This window comes from Corvus brachyrhynchos, unplaced genomic scaffold, assembly GCF_000691975.1.
Source record: "Corvus brachyrhynchos isolate BGI_N302 unplaced genomic scaffold, ASM69197v1 scaffold223, whole genome shotgun sequence".
Lineage (NCBI taxonomy): Eukaryota > Metazoa > Chordata > Aves > Passeriformes > Corvidae > Corvus > Corvus brachyrhynchos.
The window spans coordinates 2,364,529-2,384,331 of NW_008237174.1; the positions used below are offsets into that span (position 1 = coordinate 2,364,529).

At 44.8% G+C, this 19,803-nt stretch overlaps 1 protein-coding gene across 1 annotated transcript in view; it reads right to left on the bottom strand.

The window, feature by feature from the left end:
• Window positions 1-19,803, bottom strand: part of GPC1 (glypican 1) — a 213,581-nt gene that overhangs the window by 98,064 nt on the left and 95,714 nt on the right. Inside the window, exon 2 of the mRNA XM_017728724.1 lies at window positions 5,522-5,680. Within this exon, the coding sequence (XP_017584213.1) occupies window positions 5,522-5,630 (109 nt within the window). The 5' untranslated portion in view covers window positions 5,631-5,680. The remainder of the gene's footprint in view (window positions 1-5,521; window positions 5,681-19,803) is intronic.

Genomic DNA, 19,803 nt, shown 5'->3' on the forward strand with positions numbered 1-19,803 from the left:
GATGGCCAAGGCCACCAGCTGAGCCACACACCACAATTTCAGGGCAGAGCCCTGGCCTGGGGAGTCACCACAAGAAAGAGTGCTCCTGGGCAATTAGGGGTTTCTGGATCAAAAGCAATACATTTGAAGTCCTAACTCAAATTCCTGGCCCTAGGGAGCAGCCAGTGCTGATGCCAGGGGCAGCGGGAGGCAGCCACCTCACAGAGTGCAGCCTGCGACTGCTGGAGCAACACTGCTCACTCCACAAGTGCTCCCTTCCACCACCTCTGAAACAAAGGAATTTATTTCTAAACGCAGCAGCATTTCCACATTTTAAGGCATAACCAGTCCCTTCTCCCCTGTTTCTACATAAGCAGCATCTTTTAGACAGCACCTCACCAAACCCAAACCATGCGATACCTCCAAGAAACACCCACAGCCGAGAGCAGTGGTGGCAGGACACTGGAAGTGTGGAGCAGTGCTTTTGGGACAACACATCTGGGGACACAGGCACTGCAGCCCTTGTGACAGAGATAACCCTTGCTTGGTTCTTGCGTCAATCATTTTCTGTGTGGAGAAGTCCTGCATCTCTCAGAATACATCTTTTGGTGCATGGGCCACCAAATTCAGACACTTTACAATTTCAGGTCATCAGGGCTTGGTTCATGTTCTCATCAACTGAGAAAATGCCTGCAAAATTCAGATTCAGGTCTGGATTTTGTAGTCCATGTTTAAAGACATCAGGGTAGAACAGAGCTTTGCCTGATGGGCTTACTCCACAACCTCCTGATCAGCTTCTTTAAGCATTCACAGTATATATTAATGTAAATAAAAATATTTATATATGCCTCTCTCCAACAGTGCTTTTAGGGGCTGCAACTCTAGGTACTGAGGGTTATGTAACTCAGTTCCTCTGACACAGACACATTTGGTTGAACTTTAAACAAGGGACCTTTAGAAATCTGTAAAATTTTAACCATCAGTGTGTAACAGCTTCTAGGATGTTTCCCAAGGAAACCTGAGCACCTTGTAACATTTAAAACAATGATTCATCTTCATAAGAAATATGTAACTGTCTGAAACTAACTCAAATTATGTTAATTATCTGCATGGTCTGTGTTTCTGTATATGCAGTTTCCAGCTACCAACACTGGACATTATGAAAGCTTTTACATGACATCAGCTTTCCAATGACCCGACAGTTATAAAACACAAAATTTTTAATCTGCATTTGATTGTCACAGCTTAAAAATCACAGAATTTATGAGAGCTACAAATCGTTTTTAGACTGTGCAGTGTAGACTTAAAGCCAAGGTTTTTTGTTTTGGCTTGTTGATATTTCCTGAAAACATGAAACAATTCTGAAAAGGACAGATTTCCTGGCTCACAGCTAAAGGTCAGCAGTCACACAGGGACTGCTTGCTAAGTGCACCAAAAGGAAAGATTGGTGCAACATTGCAGTATTATTAAAAAGTGATTTAAGTGGGGGAAAAGGGAGAAAACAGAGAGACAGACAAAGATTAGACTCTCAACAACTGCGCTTTCACCAAGATTAGAAAACCAGCCTTGTTCCTTGCTGCTTGCAGCTCCTCACTGTCACTCCAAGCACCACTTCTCTTGCTCCCTCTTTCCACCGCCCTGCAGCTATCCCCAGCTGCATGGCCTTGGAATGGGACTGCTCTGACCAGGCACCACAGATCACTTCTAGAGCCTTTCCTGCACAGTCCAGAAGTTTTTCCAGGCTCATTGCTGCAACAGATTATGGAAGTACAAGTCTCACTTGTACTGGGAGGGACAGGAGTTCAGAAGTCCCATGACTGAGCAACACTGACATGCAGTTGTGTGATGTGCAAAAAAGAGCTCATGTTCTGCAGGAATCTCCCCCAGAGCTGACCAATGTTTGTAACTCGCTCTCAGTGCAACTGAAGAGCCTAAGTCCTGTTCTGCAGCTGTCACAGGGGGCACAGCCAGCTCCCATCTGTATCCTGAACCACTGCGTGGACAAAGCTCCTTGTCAATGCATTTAATTTTGTAGTAACAGATACCAAAACTTTCCCATTCACTGACAAGATACCAACTTGAAAAGAGGCATATTCTGCAAGCAATGTTGGAAGCACCTTTGAAACAGTATTTAGTACCAGTCTCAACAGAGACTGTACCCCAGCTCCCTTTAAGACCCCCAGCTTGTTTTTATTATTAATATTTTTCTTTCTAAGTATAGGGTATATACAATTTTCCAGGCAAATAAATGCCAACCAAAACCAACCTAGCAGCCTCCAGTAGGTCTCTGCTACAGGCTGTGCTCCCAGGTAACTACATTTCCCTTTCTGTCTGACCAAGAGCCCTGGGACATCAGAATCTACAAAGAATTTGTGCCTATAATCCTGCTCATGTAATACCTCTACTCTGACCACAACATCCTTCCTAGCACTGAGTTATCAAAAGCATATGCTCCCATCACTCATGGTCTGTGCTTCTGGCTCTTTTTCTTTTTTTAAATTAAAACCAATTGGTCATAGAGCAAAATGCTACCTTTTCAGTTAAAAGGTTAACAGCAAGCCTGTGACCACATGTATTGCTTGAAACCAATGTCCTCAAATTCTGCTAACTACAGTAACATAAAGCAAAACAACAAATGTGCTAGTAAGCAGCTAAGCAATACCATAGGCTGTTTAAATTTAGCCCTGGCAGATCCTGGAGGAAGGGCATCTCAGAAGCCATGTGTCCTCTGCTACGCAGAGAGAGCACTCAGCCCGTAGGATCCTATTCCACATACCTCACTTTTGAATATACGGCTGTACCTACTGCCTGTCATCTGTATCTCACACATGTATTTTCTCTGGAAGGACTTTGTATGAGATAAAGGACATTCTTCTCTTGGCCACAAACTGTTCACCCCAAAAGCAGCCAGGGAGACTGAAACAACAGACTCTGCAATTCCTTGCAACAGGACGAAGTTGCAGCTCAGAGCAGAGGCATACTGACAATTTAGGGCTTTACAGACCACAGCCTGCAAGGATGAATTATTCTCCAAAGCAAAATGTTGACCACAAGCATGGAGAACACTACTTCAGAGGCAGATTGCTGTAGCCTTGCTATTTTCTTTCTGGAGCTTGGGGAATTTACAAGTAGAGACTGTTGCCATGATCAGCAGTGAGATTACAGGCACAAGATTTGCTGTGATGAATCCAAAAATAAGACAGCTCCAGGCCTAAAGTTCAATGTGCCACACCTGCTAGCAGGGAATATATGAATAATCTGATCTCCAGGCTACAAATACTTTGAGAAAGGGTTGGCTATCCCCATCCAGTGGAACCTTCCCCTCCTAAGGCCAAATGAAATCACTAATGTGAAGACGATCTGTGCCTCGATATCTCTGCAACCCCAAAAGCTGCACTCCAAGCTGCTGCTAAGGAAATCCAGCAAACCCAGGCATCCGGGGCCAGCAAGACTACAACTCATCAATTTGACATAAAAAAGCTACTTTACTGAACAGCTCTAAGCAGCACTACCTGCAGAAAGTCTTGTTAACTGTGAGACTAGTAACATTTACTGGAAGCTAGGGCAGTTTGTGTGGCATTGTTTCAGGAGCTGAGGTGATCCCATTGCCCCATCACCAGAACTGCCTCTATTTTAAACCATTTATGCAGTAGCTAAAGAAAGAAGTAATAGTACTACTAAAAGGTAAAGTCATGCTTGAAACTGGGACACAACACGATAATTTTTTTTAATCATGTCTTGCATAAATTATAAACTCTATATTGATTGCAAGGGTAGTTAAGCAAACTAAAAGGGTATAATGGGAGCAGGAGACATCTTCCTGGCCTGTGGGCTCAAATGAGGTTGATCCCACTGCAAAACACCAATGATCTGTGCATTATGGTCTGTTAAAGTGATACCTGGCTTATTGAACACTTATTATTAAGTTTGATACTTAAAGAAACTTTAGTGTGCACCACAGAAACAAAGCTCTATCTTTGTAAAATACTGGGGAATAAAACCAAAATAAAATAAAATAGTGGGGAATAAAAACAAATGGCTCTAACTGACATCTCAACACAAGCATCTCCCTTTCATATGTTTGGTTTTGCTTACTATTACTCTTATTGCTGTTATTATTATTAATCCACCAAAACATCACACTCAGGCGAAACCAGTTCTTCACTAGGCAATTTCTGCTTGTTAATGTAACCCTCAAAGCTTCCATCAAATTTTGCACTCTCTTACATGACAGATGCAGAACTCTGCTCTTTTGAGTGTCTGTGGCAAGAATAAAGAGCAGATATACCAGCCAGTGTGGTGACAGGGAGCAGAGAGCAAGGGTGCCAAGCACTAACCCCTGCAAAGGGCTGGATTTGAGAGGTCAGGGAGTGTGCTCAGCACCAGCTAAATCAGGTCCCATTCAGACATCAGTCTGAGCAACCACCATTGTCAGGCTCTTCTGAAAATCCTGATTGTCACCTTTTAAGGCGGGTGAAAATCAATTAATTTTGAGCTTATAAAGGGAATGCCTTTGCTGTAGCCAACCTTGGCCACACAGTCACAATGCCTTTTGCAGAGATACGCTGCCTTTTCTTCCTATTTAGTGTAAAAGCACTTCATCTTGGTTATCAGCTCCCTGAAGGTCAGGCTTATTTCTTTAGATCTATTATTTACCACTTGAATTTCCAGTTCCACCTTTCTGGCTATTACAGCTTCTTTCCCTGACTCCTTTTCACAGTAACTCCATATGATGACTGTTGATAAAGTTAGGAGGGCCATGATTCTAAATGTCTGACCTTCTTCAAAATCTGATAATGAATACAGTTTCTGAATCACAGGTCATCTCAATTTTGCCAGTAAACCATTCATTTCCAGTGGCCTTCAGACCTCGAGGCTTATTGTGCACTGCAAAATGGATTTTTCAGGGAACAATAAAAGTAAGAGAGCCATCCTTAGCCTTTGCGTAGCATGTTAGGAGGGATACTGCACTTTGGAGAGAATGTTTGTCCACAACATCTTATGCACCACAGTCCCTAAGACCTTCCCTGCTCTGTAACATTTCCTAGTATTTGTATGAAGCTGACAGCTATAAGCATCCAATACGAACTAACCTCCTTTTCACTTGCAATCTACATGGAAAGGGCAAGAAAAATCCATGTCTCCTTAAACTCTCCCCACCTACTGAGCCAGTACCTTTACCATATTGTTTAACTTACAGTTCAAGGCACAGTGCCAGGTTTTACATCACTGCCTCAAATGTTACTCTGCTGCGGTAGGACCTGATTACACCACGCCAGTCAAAGCTGTGTCGGTGCCAAGGCACACCAGCGTCTGCCAGCCTCCTCCAGTGGCTGCTCTGAAACAGTGCTCTCAAAATGCCTTGGTCTTACAGAAACACTGCCAGAGGTACAATTCCTACTGAAGGTCAGCGCTTCACGCAAACTGTTGAGTGAGATGCAGAGAAAAGCGTGTAAAACACGAACTCCTGGCTCCAACAGTGCTTGGAAAACGGAGCAGTGACTGGATCCTGAGCAGAGGGACTCAGGCAGGTTTTACTTACTGTCAAAGCTTCTGTGCTGAGCTGTTAGGGTTGCCTGTACAGAGCGACCAGACTCTTTCATCATGGCTTCAAATTCACTTTGGCTTTTGTTTGCAAAGTTCTCCTCCATCTCGCTGGTGCAGCAGGTGTAGCCTTGTGGGCAGATTCGCAGGTGCTCCCCTAAAATAAGAGAAAATGCAGTTTAATGGCCAGGTCTGGGAAAGGGAGGATTTCACCCCAGACAATCTCAGCTTAAAAATATCCCAGCTCCCTGGTAACCTAGATCTGCATTAGGTCTTTCTGTCGAATTTACCACCTAATTTGAGTTCTCCTGCTTTAATACAGTAGTTGGTGTCAATGCAGGCACAAATTTTCTCTGTGTGACTGTGAGGGAAGAAAATGCAAAGGAGAAAAAATTCATATATGGAGCAAGGAGAAGGGAAATACAAGTGTCTCCTGCTTCAAATCTGTCCTAGAACCCATCTCTGCCTAGAATCCCAGAAGACACGGAAGTCTGATTAAATGACAGCTGTACTCATTAGACTTAATATGTATATTAGCACAGCTGTTTGAAACTGCTCTGTCAAGAAAAAAAGAAACAACTCCAAAGTGCTCCCCGCCCTACCAAATCTATCCTGAGAAGGCATTTCCTTAACCAGAGAGGCGAGGCCACTGAGAAGTTTTCAAGAGACAGAGATGTGCTGAATGTCAGCGGAATTTGGGTGACTGATTCCCTTCCACACATACTGAAATTTTCAGTGAAAAATTTATCTCCCAGAAAGAGACAAGACCACCCCAAAAAAGGTTGCTATGACAATCACTGATTGAATATACCCTTTCCTATAAGAAAGAACAGGAAAGATGAGAGGACTCAGCAGTCACATTGAAAAATTCTCCAGTATGGAGCTTCTCCTGCCCTCTGCAATTTCTTTACTGTGAAGAAGCAAGTGCTCACATAGGCAGAGTCAGCAAAAAGTATTATTATATATTATTTTAAAAATTATTGCTCAAGCTCTTGTGAGTCCTTACAAAGACACATTCACCTGCAAACACATCCCTTCTCCTTACTCAAGCAATAAGAATTCATTTGAATGAAATCAAACGTTTATTAAAAAAGAAAAATACCCCTCTTGTTCCAAGCCTGTTCTGACATAAACCAATTACCAAGCAGTTACCATGTTTAAGGTAATTTGATTGGGAACGCCAATGATTTTGCTGGCACTTTTACAGGACTGCTGTCTTAATGTCATAGCTGAGCCTAAACATCTTTAAAATTGTGTTTTATCTTGTGTGTCTCAACAGCTTCAAATCCTGAACCTACATAGTCTCCAGAGTTTCCCATTAAAGTCCTTAGCTATTTTCAGTGTAAAGCTCTTAGCAAATGCATGGTAAAGGGTCTCTGAAACTGGGCATGTGTCCTACCCTTGTGAAAGGTATCTCATTAGCAGCCTAAGAGCAACTTCTGTAGTTGATGTATTTTAGGCAGAAGGCATTCAGGTTGAGTTTGCATTTTGCTTCTCCTTGGATTCCTGCTCACAGATGACCCTTGAGCAACCTGTGCAGGGTGTGGGGTGAGCCTGCCCTTGGAAAACAGGTTACCATGGGCATCTGTACTGCCAGTCCTCCTGCCTATGTGATGGGAATTGCTGCTCACCAGCTTTTGTAGGAGAGTAACTCCCATCATCAGCTCTGTGGTGTGCTCCCAGCTGAGAGGAGTGTCAGGGTGGTGTGTCCTGGGGGCTGCCCATCTCCCATGAGATCCACTCCCTGTCCCCACGAGTGCCCAGGCACCACTGCCAAAGCAGCAGGAAAAGCAGCAACTTACTTCAATATAAAAACTTAGAGTCAAATATAAATATCATGTGGCTCAATGCCTGCCATACCAAATGCAGTCTCAGTTCCAGGGCTTGCCTGAGCCTCTCCTTCCCTCATGAACTAGATGTTCCAAGTCATTCCCTGGGCTCCTTTCTGGAGAGCTGCATTTATCTGTACAGCGTCAGGGCTGCTGACATGTGACAGACAGGCAGGAAAAGGGAGCTGTAATTTTTTGACAAGACATGGCTTTGATTCCTGTCACGGCAAATTAAAACCTTTTTTCTTGTCCAGCCTTTTCCATCCAATTTCTGCTGCCACAGGATTTCTGGCAAGGATGGAAGCTTTGTGGACAGCAGTCTTACTGTGGGATGCATCCTCCCACGAGGCCCCTGATGCCCTCAGGACAAAGCTTGGCCTTTACAGGGTCTGGCCTCTCTGAAAAGCCAGTCAACAAAGAAATGGATCCCAAGGGATCCCAGCTGTTTCCAAAAGCGCCTTTACCACCTCAGTTGATGGTGAATTTTGCTGGTGAGGTCCTGGTCCTGCTCAGAGGCCTTGCACTCAACAACATAAGCACTCCCGCCATTCCTCTGGGTGCCATTTCCCACCGGGGCTGGCAGGCTCAGGTGAGGCCTCCAACAGCCCTTTTCAAATACCCTGTTTTGGGAAACTGAGTCAAATCAGTGGGAACCCTGAGGATCTCTGATCTCCTGGCCTGCTGCCAGCAGGATTCAGGCAAGAGACCTGCCTGAAACTAGGAGAGCAAACATGGACATCCCTGCAAGGAGACAGCAATGTGTTCACCAAAGCTGCCCGTCATGCAGGTCCCCTGCACAGGCTTCAGAAATGAAGGGGGAAAGTGTGGGGATTGCCCCCAGGAGGAGAGATGGGGAGGAAGAACCCTGTGCCTGAGTTCCCTGATGGACACCAAGGGGCAGCAGTGGTGCGAGGTGTGGTAAATAAAATGTGACATGTCCAGACAAACCCTCCTCGCTCCCAGCCTGGGCGAGGCACAGCGTGTTTGGGCAGGATGGCTCCAGCCCAGCTGTGATAGCACAGCCTCCACACAACTGGAAAAAACAGGCAGAAAGCAGGGGGAAAGTCACACCTACAGCTAAAATTGCTTAATTTTACACAACTTTGTGAATTGAATATAGAATTTTTTCCATTCTTGAACTCAGAGCAGTTTCAATCCCTTTTGAAGTAGCATTTATCTTAGCTTTCTGCAGGTGTTCGTAAGGTACTCAGCAGGTGTTTGTGTGGTGCTCAGCACCACCACACTCTCTCAGTGGGAAGCAAAGTTTTTATCATTTATCTCTGTAACTCAAACTCAGCACACACAGAACAGTCTTACAGCACTATGAAAATGCTTTGCTTTCTTTGCTTTTTAACCTGACCCACCCTGGAAACATTCACTATTATTATTTAACCTTCTTCTATTGATTCCAAAATAAATGTGCTCCAGACCATATTTTGGTTCTCCTTATATTTCAAAGTCCCTTTGTTTGCCAACTTGCCTTTGTCCCATTGCTGAAGCTTGCACTATAAATATCTCTGGGTTCACCTGGCAGGAGAAAACTGCAGATACCTGTGGAGAGCCAGAGGCGTTTTACGAGAAGTAAATCTCCACAACAGAGCGTGTGTTCTCTCCCCGCTGCTGTGCCGCACAAGTTCTCCCTGTATACAGCTGACCTGCTGATCACCACTTGCTGGACAGCACATGCTCCCAGCCCCTGGAAGAGCTTTGCAGAAAGCAGACAGGCATGGCAGAAGCCAAACTGGCAGCAAAGGGAGGGCTGCTCATATCTTGAAGATGACAGATACACTTCCAGCCACCAAGGCCAGCTCTGGGTCATACCCAAAGAAAATTGCACTATCCCAAGTCTGTAGTTGAAACCCAGCCATCTCTCCTCAGCCCTAGACTTGCAACCCCACAGCTGAGCAGGTCTGGCAGTGCAGCACAGAGGTGCCCAGGCTGCACTCAATGGCTCAGCTAACACCAGCTCTGTGCTGTCCTAAGAACCCTGGATTTAAGACACCTTTGTAAGTAAGAGAAGATGCACTTTTCGATGCTCTGAAAACAATCAGCTTGGCCAAGTCTTCCACAGTCACAATGTGAGGTTCAATCTGGGTCTCTCTGGAAGAGCCAGCTCTCCTGCAAAAGCTGCTGAAACTGGGGTGGGATGTAACCCACCAACTGCGTGGTCCCTTGGAAACAGAAACAGGGTAAAGCATGCATGAAAACAACATCAAGCAAATATCTAATTTATGATTAGCTGCCCTGGAATTGAAAGGAATAGGCAGGAGGCTGATGACAAGAGAATATCACACTGCATAGCTACAGGCTTGGATTGTCCTTGAAATACCCTCTCGAGCTGGCTGGGTTAGCAGATCATTTTGGCCATCAAATTCATTACCGCACTTCAGAGTGCTGAATATTAAATCACTTGACCGCTTTCCACTCAGGGATGGAGTTAGGTCCAGGGTCCCTGCAGGGGGAATAGCCCTGCCCACAGCCACCACTACCAGGAGCTAAGACAGGGCTCAGCTCCCTGCTTCTCCCACTGTGTTCTCCAGCCTCACTGCCCTGGCCCACACGGGCTCCTGGGGCTGCCTGCCACAGGCTGTAACACACAGGAGCTCAGCTAACTGTGCCCAGGAAAGCTCTCCAGCTGTTCACTACTCCCGTCTATCACCCCACCAGGAGGCTCTGAAAACAAGACAGAAGGGCAGTCCCAGGGGTGTGAAATGCAATACTGAGAGAAGAGTCCTTGGCTCCTTTAACCATGTAAATAGTGCTGTTTCTATCCCTCTCACAGGATGTTGGAGATTGAATTAATTACAATGTTTGCAGAAGGTTTGGGGTTATGTGGCTGTGTCAGAGTATCTAAATGCAAATTATTACAAAATCATTCCTCCCAGAGGTTAATTTATTTCAGGCTGTGATAAATCCATCATAATTCTTCCCTCATATTTGTAACCCTCCTCCCACTTGCTCTCCAAACTGTTCCAACAGCTCATTTCATGCTCCTAGCCTCAGTCCAGCCCCCCATGCCAGGACAACTCCAGCCCAAGCTCCCTCTTGGGGGGTTTCTGGGTGGACATGTCTCAGGCAATCAGTTTTGCTGAAGTGCAAGGCATGCCAGGCATGGCAGGGATGCCAGGACACAGCCCCTGGCCAGGTGCAGCCAGAGAGCCTGAGAGCACTTGGCAGCTGAGGAGCTCCAGTCCTCTCCTACTGTCCGTGGTAGGCATTAGTCTCTGTTGGCCTCTCCCTCTTCACACCTAAATCCCATCCAGGCTAATGAGCATCACAGCCAGGAACTGAGGACAAAACAGTGTAGTTTAGAATACGGGTTTTCTTTTCTCTTTCTTTTTTTTTAACCATGTCAAAGTGTCTGCAGCTGATGCAAAACGAGCCTGGAGGTGGTACAGATGTTAAAAATACCTCGCAAAGAGGTAGTGCAATGAAAGTAAATCCCTTTCCTTATGCCTCCCAGCTTTTCCTGCTTCAGGTGTTCCTGTCCCCATTTATCTTCAAATATTTATCTTTACGGAGAACATGATTTGGCATGTGCTAATAAGTAGCTGACAGCACAGCCAGCACTAGGTACTATGATGCTACCTTGAATCCCAGTCTTGTCACAGGTAACTCCTAAGGGGAAACTGAGGTACGCAAAAAACATTTGGACTAGGAGATAGTCCTGGCTGACCAGCCTAGGAAGAGCTCTTCATGCCTTTTTCACTGAGAACCATCCGCTGGCAAGCTCTGCCAAACACCTACGCCCCGTAACACCTGTGTAAGGTGTCCAGGTGTACAGCTCATCTCTTGCAGTAGCTGCTACCATCAAACTGAACCAGAGACCAGACTGCTCTCTTAAGCAGAGTGAAAATCAGATATTTTCCCATACTGCAAAAACAGATGCTAGCTGTGCAGCCTACTACTTTGACTTGCAGTCAGCTGTTGGCAAAATACGATTATTCTATTTTCTGATCATGTATTAAGAGTATCGTCATTTTGGCTTCAGTTTGCACATAATGTCAGGGGAGTCACCACAGGCCTGAATATCAAGTATCCTACAGCAAACACTGTGATCAAAATGCACTGAACCATGTTCTCCCTGGTCTTAGTGATACTGCAGGCTGAGGATAGGCAAGGTGGGGCAGGGCTGTGGACTGGCCCAGAAACCGGGGGCAAAATATGGTCATGAGGAAGAGCTGTGCTCAAATGAAGTCCTTATTTTCCTGCACTTCCTAGGAAGATGCACTCTCAGGATGAGAAGCAGAGGTGGCAGGGTGTAGCTGGAAACCAGCCCTGCCGTGGACTCAGGGACATCTTGGACGAGCTGGCCTGGGAGCGAATGCAGCAAGGTGGAGAGGAGAGGAACAGGGAAGCTGTCTGCTTCACCAGCACCCTGCAGGAACCACTCAGGGACCTCAGTGCCTGCTACATGGCAAGACCCAGGCTAATCTCAGCTGGCCCACGGCCACGACAGAGCAGTGTCACAGCTGACACATGAGCATGACTGCGGAAGAGGCAGGGGCTCTCTCATCTGCTGCATCCACACTGGTGACCCCCATGCACATCCCTGCTGCCTCCCAGCCTCAGTAAGGAGAGAGGGATTTGGCTCTAGCACAATCAATCCTATCTCCTTGCTGCTGCTGAGGGAGTAGCTGGGGATATCTCGGGGAACTGATAACAAGGGCATGAAGTCTTTTCAAGCTGCACACCACAGGTCTGAATTTGTCCCATGTCAGCAGCTTTTGTAATGCCTCACCATCTAAAGGCTGATCAAACAGGTTGCGCTATCTGAGATGAACTAATGTTTTCGTTCCAGATAAAGAAAACAAGCACTACGTTCCACATCAGTGACAAAAACAGCAAACTGGAAAAAATAGCTGGAGAATATGTTTATTCTTATAAAGCAATGCACATGTTTAAGATGGGACAACAGCAAAACTAATTAAACACTTGTTCCCACAGCTCATCATTCAGACCAGCATTATAACAACAGGAGTGAACAACCAAGAGCAGATAATCCGTAAGATTTGTTCTTTCCACTCTTATCTTTCTACTCCTACTAGGATTTAATAAACTATCAAAATACTGTTAACCAAATAAGACAACTTAATCTGGCTACTGAATGGAGTTGGCTCCCTACCAGGTTAGTGCTGTTCTGTAATTGCATTACAGTGAAAACCTGACAGAGTGAATAAATAGAGGTACTTCTGAGAAATGTCACAACTGGCACCTCGAGCAGAAACCCACTGATGGGTGGGAGGACTTTGGGACTGCCCCGTTAGTACCGACACAGGCTGCTCAAACCGGGAGCCTGGTGCGAAGGAGGCTGAACAGCAATTTCCTCTGTATTTGCTCTGTTCGTGTGTCAAAATACTTCAGGCTCCGAGGCTGTCAGCTCAGTGTCAAGCTCACACACACTGGAAGTGTGGTATCAATTTGTTTAATCCTAGACCCTGATGTCAGAGGAATTTATAAGGCAGGCAAACATGGGCAAAGAAGTTAATTAACAGAGGAAAAAGAGCCACCTCCATGTCCTGGAAAAATACTAAGTACAGAGTAGATAAGAGTGCCTTCAGAAATGACAGTCTGAAAATCCTAATGTCATCTGTGTATGTTACAGTGGCAAACTGCCCAGAGGAAGGGAACAGAGAAAATGTCACAAGTGCTGACAACAGACTTGATTCTTAGTGAAATGCTCTGCATGAAAGCACTTCACCCACGCATTGCTCCTTTGGGTTTTGGGAGTGTCTTTCTGAATGAAACAGAATACCCCTTCCCATCACTCTGCTCCCCCAGTTTCTCTCAGGACCTGCCTTTAGCTACATGGGCCTGACTCTGCCTCTGCCTTCGACCTGTACACACACCAGGAATCAGCACAGGGTGAAATGATCCAAGCCTGTATTTAAGGACAGAGTAGGAAATGCTTTGTAATTTGCAGTAGAAAGTATCTTTTTCAGTGGTTGAGAGAGGAATGAAAGAAAAAGGGCCAAATCCACATGTACCACAAGCAGTGAAAGACTTCCAGCTAGCAGAACTGACTGAACCACACTGAATCCAACACGCCCCAGATCCTCTTCTAGGCACTGGACACACAGTGGGGGTGCTTCTGAGCAGGGCTGCTACACGAGATGATCCATTATAAAAGGCTTCAACTGGGAGTTAGGACATGGTCTACAATTAACACTCTCCAAGTAAATCAATCCTGAAAGAAGCCTTCAGTTCAAACCAGACCAGTTGCAAGAATCGTGGAGAAACGCACAGGGAGTTCACTGTTACACCCTTTCCTCTCCCCTTCCCCGAAAAATAGAAAACTTTTAAATTGAATCTTAGACAAGGGAAGAATTATCTTGTCTCTTCACATAACACTTGTGGGGTCGTACTGAAGTTGTATGTCACAATCCATCACTATCAATCTCTTTCAGAGTTGTCCTGAGCACATCAGCTTCTCACCAGATGTTTGGTTCTGTTTTTTCTTCTTGGAACAAAGAGTCTTTTTATCCTCAGTTTGCTGCAATCTAAAATAAGATCAAACTGGAAACCTATCACTCTTATCAGATGCAGCTTCACTGCAGGCTTCATAACAACATAAATATGTTATTACATAAGAGGCAAAGCAATTCATTAAGCAGAATCTTTTTTACCAGCTTCTTCTCAGAAAAATATCTACTGGAGAAACTGTCAGCTCTTCCTCATGCCCTGGCAGCTCACTGTCAGTAGGATCAGAGTGCAAAAGGAATCTGGGTAGTAAACTATGGATTGAAGATGTAGTTCACATTAAGAAGTTTAAGAGCCGAAGGCCTTTGGTTTATTCTCCATTAAAAAACCCCAAATTTTGGGGCAGTAATACATATAGTCCATGTCAGGATTTTGAGGAAGGGACAAAACCAAAAGGCTTTTCCAGTTCACCTGCTGAAGCTCTGCAAGGAAAATAGTGGTACTGCACTTGGGGCTAGTTTGAGATAGAGACTAAAGAGCTTCAGCAAGCTTGTAAACATTGCTCAAGAATGGGGAGTGCTTATGGCTGTTCCCAATCATTTCAGTGCAAAGAACAAACCTGTATTAACCTCTCACGGAGAAGTCAGCAATTAGGGAACATTTCCTTACAGACCCAGCAAAATTCAAGCAGTAGACGCTGGTAAGAAAACCATGAAAATCATCTTTCTGGGTTTCAGCTGCATGCTCAACCCTGGGCTCCTGGAAGGCACTCCCTGTTCCTTATCCCTCTGCCACCCTTGCAGGACACTGGGATGAGCAGGATGTACCACACCAGAGGAGGAGGCTGGGAAGGCTGCACAGGGCACAGGCCACAGCTGCCCACCCCGACAGCTGCACTCCTGGCTGCCAGATCACCCAGGTGAGGTGCTCTATGCACACAAGGAGGGGCTTGCTCTCTAGCAACAAAAATCTCCCAAGGGAAAATCAGGAAGCTAAAAAAACCTCAACCACTCTGTCTGCTGGTAAGAATGAAAATAACTCCTGAATTGAAGAAAACCTTGTTTTTAAATAGTTATTAAACAAAGTTTTTGGACCTGAATCTCATTCTGAGAGTTTGCAAATGCAAAACGTCTATGCCTAAAAATTTAAGAAATGAGATTTAATGAAGCTCATTAATCTGAAATTCCATAGATGTGTGTACACTTATCAAAGCTAAAAATAAAAATATGCATGTCTGAATTATCTAAACCCCACAAATTCAAGATCATCTTTTTTTAGATTTTTGTAAAAAAGTAAGACACTTTACCTATGAAGAGCTGTTGACTTATGCCATAAATTAGAAGTGCTTATACCTCCTCTAAAACTCTTTGCTGTATGTGTTGGCAGGGATGTGGGAAGGTGCGGGATTGGAGGGGCAAGTTCTGGTTGCTGTGGGCTTTTTCACTTCGCAATTTGAAGCTTTTTTCAGCCCCAGAAATGATTGCCTCTCCTTCAGCTATTGCTTTGCTTTAATTGTCTCGTGAATGTTTTGGCCGGCAGTAAAAGTGCCGAACTGTGGAGCCCTTCCCTACAATTTGAGGCACCATGAAAGCAAACAGCAAATATGGGGTCATCTTGTGGGAACATGAAATTGCAAACTTCCAATTTGACAGAACGGATGCAGCTGATGCAGAACTCAGATGGACAAGGACCAGCATCAAGGCTGGAGAAGCTGCTGTGTGAGAGATCTGCAGCAGAAGGAATTCAATATGCTGCCTTTCCCTTCTGGTTGCAGACGCACGTAAGTGAAACCTGCGCCATTGCTCTTCTTTTTATGCCTCCATCTGATCTTCCAAAAGCACATTATAGAAAGCTGCCTGTAAACCTGAAGACGCAAAGGACATCCCTACGGACTTCCTCTTCTGCCCTTAAAATTAATCCAGGGTTATGAGAAGATAAGGACATCAGTCTGGTCATGCCAGAACTGCTTCATGAATAGATCTTTGTTTCCACAAACATCAAACCATCACCTTTCACCCCTACACAGAGGGGTGGATCCAGAGGACCAGGTTTAAACCGGGATAAACATTTAAAACTCCAACATCCTGCTAGATCTCAGTGTGGCTTACAGTGCATATGCCCAAAATTTTACCAGAGAAATGTATTTTAGGCAACTTCTGTTTGAAAACTTAATGGAAGTGTAGCTGTTCCCCCCTGAGCGTCAGGAACAGATGACTAAGAAATGTTGCCAGTATCTGTCTTTCAGTGAGATTAGTGTTGGGTTTGTGTGGTATCCTATTTATAACTTTGACAAACAGCTCAACCAATCATTTCATACTTAATCATAGCTGTCTGCCCAGCTCCCTTCAGAGAAAAGCTTTTCAAAAACTATGTGCCAACATAATATGAACAGAAAGAAGCAAACCACAGTCAAGAAAAAAAAGATCTTGCTCCCCAAACCAGCAACAGCTATACAGAAAGCAGGTCTTGGTAAATCGTAAGGCGTAATTAGAGCGTCATTATTCATGGGACTGCACAGCTATAGTTAGTGTTTCCACTGTAAACCCCTATTTTCATAGAGGTTTGCAGCTCAGCTGCAAGGAATTAGTCTGTGATGAAATTTGGCAGTAGAAATTGTAGAGCAAGGATTATTTTTTTTGAAACCGTTTAAAGATCTTTTTTTCTCCCCTCACTTTCAACTCCTCTCTCACTTCTGAGGCTGTAGCAGTACTTATGAAAGAAACAAAAAACACTTCTGTGTGCTGTTTGATGTTTGGTTTCTGCGCATGTCTCCGTGTGGTTAATGGGACCAAAAATATCAATTTAGCAGGGGGTTTCAAAGAGAAGTCTTAAAAACTTGTAGTTCGATTCCCACAAGAGTTACAACTCAACTTTCCTTTGGATATGTCCATGAACATTAGTATCTACACTGTTAACTTAATGCATTAAGGAACCTTCACATACTGAGTAAACCTGCATATCCACCTAATGACAAAGATGGGTTTACATTTCATGGGATAGAGCTGTTAGATTTCTTTACATCTTTTTGCTTTGAAAGAACATTTTCCAGGGATTATAAGAGATTACTTTCTGCTGGACTCAACCCTAAGCCCTACATTCACCTGTCTGTTTCCTCCCTGACGCTTCCATAAGGGCTCACATTTCAGCACGAACAAAAAGCATGGTGGGGACCACTAACAGGAGTCATGAGGAAGGGAAACAGACAGGAGAAACATCTCCATGGGACATTTTATCCCAGACAAAATTAGAGCATTTCACAACATTTTCAGCTACTCAATAAAAACAGACTGCTGTTTGCATTTGTAAGAACATCAGAGGGATGCAGCTTTGGCTGAAGCATCCTAGGGGTTCAGCATGCCTGGGCATGAATGAGATTTGCTTTCACACATACAGACCACACTCGAGAAAGGTACAGAAGCCTCTGGCACCATGCCTGGTTGTCACTGCATGCCACAAGCAGCATGAGAGGGAACTGCCTCAAGTGCAGTCCCAGCTCAGAGTGGGGCAGCAGTTAAACAGCTTGAAAAAAACGAGTGTAAAACCATGAGCTGGAAGACTTACAAGCCTCAGTCTGCAACTGCATCACTGTGAATGGCCCAAGTGTTCATACCAATATCTTTGGTGCACAGTTTCTAAAGAACAGACTAGTTTATCCATGCAATTTGATTTTCTAGTGAAACAGATGGCACCATTTACCATCACCATGCTTCAAACCCTGTTTTCCTGGACTATGATCTTGGCATATGGGAAACTGGGCCACCTCTGAGCTTCTCATGCCTTGCAAGGTTTGTGCCTTCCTCGGAGCTCCTCATCCCAGCACTACTGAGCTTCCCCTTGGACAGCTTGGCAGAGTGACAAGGATGAGTGCCTGCAAGGTACCAGGAAGAATTTCTGAGAGCAGCTGCCTCCAAGCTCCCTGAAATCCCGATGCTCTTCACAGGACTGGAACAGCAACACCAGCTGTCTCTGCAGATACCCCACCACCTTGACCACTATGATATGTGAAAGCCATAAAAGAGAAATTCTCTCTTTAGAGTGAAAGCACTTTATGTTTGCTAAAAATTGCAGCAAGCACAGTATTTATGTTGCAGGAAGGAGGATCTGAACTCCTGCCATGTCTTAAAAACAGAACAAAGCAAAATTTCTACATATACTGCTTGAATCTGCTTTTCAAGGTGGTAGTTAGAAATTAAGAGGCAAATGAACTCAGTAAGATTACTCATGTACCTTCAATCATTTACAGGAATGTTAGCAAGAGCTGTGCTTCAGAGGGCTGGATCACACTTTCCTGCTGCAACCATTATTAACCTGACATAACATGTTCATAGAGTAAGAGGTGATAACGATGCTGTAACCGGTCTCCCTAGAATATGGTGATGATTAGAGAAACTGTCACTCATTAAGCACTCAGCTAAATGCAGAAAGATGGCTGAAGGAAAAGCCCTGCAATTTCAGGAACTTATAACTTGAAAAAAGTCCATTCTCAACATTTTGCTTATTGGGTCTTTTTTGCTTGAGTGTTGCTAAGAGGTGGCAGATTCACATCAAATGCAGACTGCACACTCTTCTCCTTCACCACTTTTCCCCTGAATGTAAGCAATAGGTCTTCTACACCCACCTTAGAAGACACTATGGGCCAGTCAGTGAAAAATGCAACTTTTAAAATCTGAATTTAGTTCTCCTGATACTGTGTATCCGAGTAAGTATATACGCCAGTCCTGCCTGGGAAAATCCATACTGCTTCAAAGTGCGTCAGGTCCCAGGTACTTAACTCGGTCTAAACCCAGGACCCCAGTCAAAGCAGTAAGTCTCCGTTTGTTCCCTCCGTTCCCTTACTCACTGAGATGCTTTTGCTCTTGAATAATCACATCCTTTGTGCATCATGGCACAACAGTACTGTCACCAAATTTTTCTTTCTTGTCATAAGAAAAAAGGGACCATCCCTGGGAGGTTTATCAAGTCTAGAAGTCAACTCTGCTTCCAGATTCAGTTACACCAGTGGGAAATGTTCTTGGCACTCCTAAGGATGTGATATACTACCTCCAGACAATCACCAGTCTGGCCACTATTTGCCTAAATGATTAATGTAATTCAAAAGCACTTTCTCCTTTTGCAAGCTGCTAGGAAAATTTAATACCAGTCTGACCAGTAAGTGACAGTGACTACCATCACTGTCAGTATGTGCTTCAGCAATGCCTTGCAGCATGCTTTCCCCTGACCCTGCCTACCTCTGGGCTTCTTTCTGAGCTACTGACATAAAACCAAGTGCCCACAGAGGAGCAGTCTTCCAGAGCAGGAGACTGCTCTGTAGAGCAATCACAATTGTATGCAGGTTGCTTGCTTCCCACCAGCTAACTCTGTGGCCTTTGCTGACCACTTTGGTAGGAAAGTGGAGAGGATTTGCTCCTCTGAGCACCCATGGAAGTAAACTGCGCAATTCTCTTGGTTTTGGTATTTATAAGCAAGTCATGTTCCAGCCTCCAGGCTTACTCAGGGTACTGTTGAGGGACTGCTGCTCCCCTACCATATGTGCTCACACAGCTTGAATGCCAGTCACAGTGAGCCTCAGTGCACCTGCACTGGAGAAAATCCAAGTGGAAATCTCATGGGAACAGGTGTTATCACTGGGGATGCTTAGAAACAGGCTGGGCAAACAGATCTAAATAGACTCCACTGATCAACTCTTAGTTGCTGTATCTGCTGAAACCATGTGGCCGCAGATGACATTTTCGTTCTCCATTTCCCAGGATGTTATGACCTGCCCATCTCCCTGGCTGGGGTGTCAAGCAATGGTATAGATCATTCCCTCATCTGGGAATCAGGACGAGAGACCCATCAGTGTGCAAGAGTGACAGGAAACTCTACTTGCCCAGCATTAGAAATAAGAAAGTGCAACAAGATCTGCACCTTTAATTACAACCTCACTCCCTGTGACAGCTGAAACCCCCTTAATTAATACACTTCATACACTGTCTATTTTTGATCTACTTCAAATTCCAACCACCAGCAGAGGATGTTTGTCCCATTCCTG